Genomic DNA, 4,525 nt, shown 5'->3' with positions numbered 1-4,525 from the left:
GTCTAGGTAATTGGAGTAGTTTTCTTAGATCTAGTGCTTGAGCAGTTATTTTCTCACAACGTTCTCTGTTATTTCGCTTAGGTCTAGCTAGTAGCGTAGGAGTTTTAAAATTCTCAAGTCAAGTTTAATTTGTTTTCCTCAACCCAAACAAAATGCGTGGCAGCAGCCAACACCAAAAACAAACCCAAATCCTTGAATATGAGTATTACGCATCCTTCTCTGTGGGATCGATCCCTACTTTCCTATACTAGGTTTAGTAAAGCGGTTGAGGGTTTTTGAAAGAAGTGCTCGGTGTGTCCGACGACCAGGATTTCCTGCGACCAACGAGTTCCTAGACCGCGTGATCTAGTGGATTTGCTGGACCTAGGGAACCTGTTATTTCCTTCTGAACACACTACGAACATAAACCGTAACCTTTCAATGGCCCAACTCATCGCACCCCTTACAACGTCTAAGAGGCCTAGTAGCCTCCTTTATGACCTTTTCTCTCTTTGAAATCAGCCGGCTCGCGGAGCTGGTAGCATGACCCTTGGTCTTTACAACATCCGGAGGATGGACCTCTACTACTTCAGGCCTTGGCATTCCATAAAACTCTTCAATCATGCGCCTTTTTTCAAAGGCCGACGTTGGAGGAGTTCCAGCTTGAAGAGAATTACCAAGTTCTTCCAAACCACCTACGAATGCACGAAGCACGTCAATGTCCGTCTCAAACCGTCGAATAAAACCGAAGAACAACGATATCCCTTGATTTGATACAGTCTGCCTATCGTCAACGGTGGACCTTGTATCTACAGTGACATCAAACAGTCCATGTACAGCCTGCTAAGGGAGTCTTCATCCATTGGCTGTTGCAGTACTTCTCTGGAATTTTTTCCACTTCATTGTTCCTGAACAGAAAAAAAATGTGGCAGCACAAATATCCCTGCCTACCGAACAATTTGCAGTCGCAAGAGTATAAATCGTCAGTCTTGTCGTGTCTCATAGAATACGAATTCCGTCGGCTATCCCCAAGCAAGTACACGGCATCTGTCATTACCATCAACAATTTCTTCTTGTATTTTCCTGAACATACTGTCTGCGTAAATCGTCACAGCATGTTTCTCGAATGCCAACTTAGTGGCCAGTATGGGCACGGCAGTAGCATCGTTGTAGTCCAGCATTGTTCTAGCGTTCCGCTGAAATCCCAGAGCATTGTTGAAATACAAGTATAATTCGACAAGGTTCGCTCGGGGCTTCATAAAATTTTTGTAGAAGTTGTTTTCAGATTCAAATATGGATGTAGTCCTAATCATCGAACCGGGTGAGAAATCTCTGAAGTACGCCGGTATCCACATCTGTCTATACTCGTATGATGTGTTGAACCAATCAACGTTTTCCAGCTCATAACGCTCAATCACTCCATTCCACTCCTCTTCAAATTCATCGGGTTCAAGCAAGTCCGACAAAACGCAGGCATTGAATTCTTTCTTGAAATCTTCGTCCCTAAGCAACCTGCCTGGAACCTTGGAAGCCAACTTGTGCATTCTATGCCACATACACCATCGGTGTCGAGTGCCTTCAAGAACCTCTTGAATAGCTGATCCCATGCCCATGTCTTGATCGGTTACAATCATTTTGGGTGCTACACCCATGCATTCGACGAAATATTTGAACAACCAGCCAAAGGCCTCTGTTTTCTCGTTGCACACCAATCCGGCAGCGAATGTTACAGGTTTCCCATGATTGTCCTTTCCCGTGAAAGGTGTGAAGATCATGCAATATCTGCGTTGCACACAAGTACGCAGCATTAGCATCATTAATTCTGAATAATGCATAACGATGTAAGAATAATGTAAATGTATGGCTGTATAATGCACTTAGTAATGTACAAAATATTGCAAATAATGAACAATAAATATAATTGTAATGTATACCTGTTTGTGTTGTAAGTGGAGTCAAACGCCACCATATCACCAAACATATGGTAGTTCCTCTTCATCAAACCATCGCACCAAAAAAGGGCAACCAACTGGTTAGCAGCATTAACTTCGTAGTGATATGTGAACGCATCGGACAGCTCCTTCTTCTTCGCCATGTCGTCCAACACCATCTGCACGTCACAACCGTTTGCGTATGCTCTGATGTCTCGCGAAGTGTTCCTAATATCCCCGACATTGCAACGGACAAGTTCGAACCCACTGAGAATTTCCTTCAATACCTTAAAGGTAAGTGTGGGGCCTATATTAGCCTTGGAACAGTCAAGAATGAATTTGTGATGTACGTCATCTAACTTCCGGTTAAGTGTCATAAACTGCTGATGCTCTGACTCCACCATATAATGGTTGTGAACCTCGTTGAACTCCTGAATAATATATCCCGGTATTCCTGCTTCGAAAAAGAACTTGAAGGATATACTTGCTTTACAACCACATCGCTTGGACAGCCATCTGCATTTAATAGTAAAACCAGATCGTGCATTCACTTTGTCTTCCTCGTTCGACCTCTTGCCGCCCTCCTTATTGCATACGACAGAATACCAAGTAGTAACATTGTCCACCTTCCTCATTCCTTGTTTGCGCGTATCAAAACCAACAGCGCGGGCAGACACATCATAAAACGCAAAAGCAAAATCTAGGGATTGGAACTTCTGACCAACCACAGGCTTCAATTGTGGAGAACATTCAGGTATAACAAACACTATACAGAAAACCAAAGAAAAAAGCATATCAGGATTTATTTTCATTATATGATATCAACCATACATTAAATATAAGAAAGAATGCATTATACACTACTATGCGTACATTATATAAATCCAGAATTACAACACAGCAGCACAGAAAACAAAATAAACACTAAACCCTAATACATGAGACTTGTCATCTAAGCAGCAAAATACTAAACCACATCCACCAATTACTGCTAACGACTACTGGATTTTTTCAAGTTACATAATCAGATTAATCACAACATAAATTCGTCTTAAATTACCTTCTTCCATTGTTGAAGAACACGAATTCGATAATATGGCACGATACGGGTATGCTCCAATACATTATACACTACTATTCGTACATTATATAAGTCCAGAATTACAACCAAACAAAATAAACACTAAACCCTAATACATGAGATTTGTCACCTAAGCAAAATAATAAACCACATCCACCAATTACCGCTAAAGCCTACTGGATTTTTTCAAGTTACATAATCAATTTAATAACATACCTTCTTCCATTGTTGAAGAACACGAAAACAATAATATGGCACGATACGGGGCTGCTCCAATATGGCGACGACGAGAAGTATAAAAAAATGAAAAAACGACACTAATTTTAACACAATAATTTTCGTAATTGGGAGAATGATGGAAGAATAGAGGTAAAAGAGAAGAAAGATTTTCTAGAATCAAAGAATAAAACCGCTGCAATCTTGAATTGATATAATCATGCACTTACCATAAAAGCCCTATTCAGATTTTTTAAATAATAAACAATTATAAATCAGGCTCTATTTTCGACCATTAGATCTAGGAAATGGATGGCCAAGATTAGAAAGGAGAATAGAACATTATATGGAAGAAGGATATGAATACATCCCTATGTATATATATATATAGGGAGATGATCAAAATAAGAATGCATTTAAATCCAGAAATGCAGCCCAAATCTTGGCCCTAGGATTAGATGATCTAATGGTCAATAATTAACCAAAAATACGGAAGGTCATAATTAAGTAGTTTTAGGTCATATTATAAGATTTGGTTTTATGTCATGTTAAGATCATTTTAGGTCATGCTTTGTTAGCATGACCTTGAAATAAACTAACTATGACCTAAAAATGCCCTACGTATGACTCTGTTCTGCGTTTCTGTATTTAAATCTGGTCTTCATAGATCAAAACCCTATATATATATATATATAGAGAGAGAGAGAGAGAGTTGTGATCAATGTCGAACCCTTCTTAAAAACCGAACTAGAGACCAAATTTGGGCCACTCATTTTTCTTAATCTTATGGTTATGATTAATTTATAATTAATTTAATATTTAATTAAATAAAAACGTTTTTAAGTTTTTTATTTTTTTTATTTTTTTTAATTTAAAAATAAAAAAAATTATTTTTTTAAAATTTTGTTTTTAATTTTTTTTTATTCGATAAAAACTTGTTGAAGTAAATAATGAACTATATTCACTGCATAATGAACTAAATGAATGTATGTTATGAAGTAATTTTTCGCATTCATTATATATTGAATTTACTTCAACTGAAAGATAATTATGTCATAACACATTATGAAATAATAAACTAATGAAATGAAGTAATAACATAACTGAATGAAGTAATAAACTAGCGGAATAAAGTAATAGCATGACTGAATGAAGTAATAAACTAACAGAATGAAGTACTAAACTAATAGAATGAAGTAATAACATGACTGAATGGAGTAATAAACCAACGGAATGAAATAATAACATGACTGAATGAAGTGATAAACTAACGGAATGAAGTAATAACCCTAAACACAACTGAAAGATAATTATGTCA

At 37.3% G+C, this 4,525-nt stretch overlaps 1 protein-coding gene across 1 annotated transcript; it reads right to left on the bottom strand.

Moving 5' to 3' along the window:
• Window positions 1-417: 417 nt before the first annotated feature.
• Window positions 418-3,217, bottom strand: LOC125194695 (protein FAR1-RELATED SEQUENCE 5-like). Its single transcript, XM_089065100.1, has 4 exons — window positions 3,208-3,217; window positions 1,914-2,676; window positions 1,037-1,761; window positions 418-788 (listed from the first exon to the last, which is right to left on the bottom strand). The coding sequence occupies exons 1-4, from the start codon at window positions 3,215-3,217 to the stop codon at window positions 418-420; spliced, it is 1,869 nt and encodes a 622-aa protein (XP_088921226.1).
• Window positions 3,218-4,525: the final 1,308 nt, after the last annotated feature.

Source organism: Salvia hispanica, chromosome 2 (genome assembly GCF_029641045.1).
Source record: "Salvia hispanica isolate PSC_SH4W2 chromosome 2, Shi_PSC_v1, whole genome shotgun sequence".
NCBI lineage: Eukaryota > Viridiplantae > Streptophyta > Magnoliopsida > Lamiales > Lamiaceae > Salvia > Salvia hispanica.
Note: the sequence above shows the minus strand (reverse complement) of the source record. Positions and strands in the feature narration are given on the sequence as shown.

What these genes read in the sequence shown, in the direction of transcription:
- LOC125194695 (XM_089065100.1), bottom strand. An exon ending in TCCACTTACAACACAAACAG is followed by an intron (nt 1,762 to 1,913) that starts GTATACATTACA and finishes TGTGCAACGCAG; the next exon opens with ATATTGCATGATCTTCACAC. An exon ending in ACAAGAAGAAATTGTTGATG is followed by an intron (nt 789 to 1,036) that starts GTAATGACAGAT and finishes ATGTCACTGTAG; the next exon opens with ATACAAGGTCCACCGTTGAC.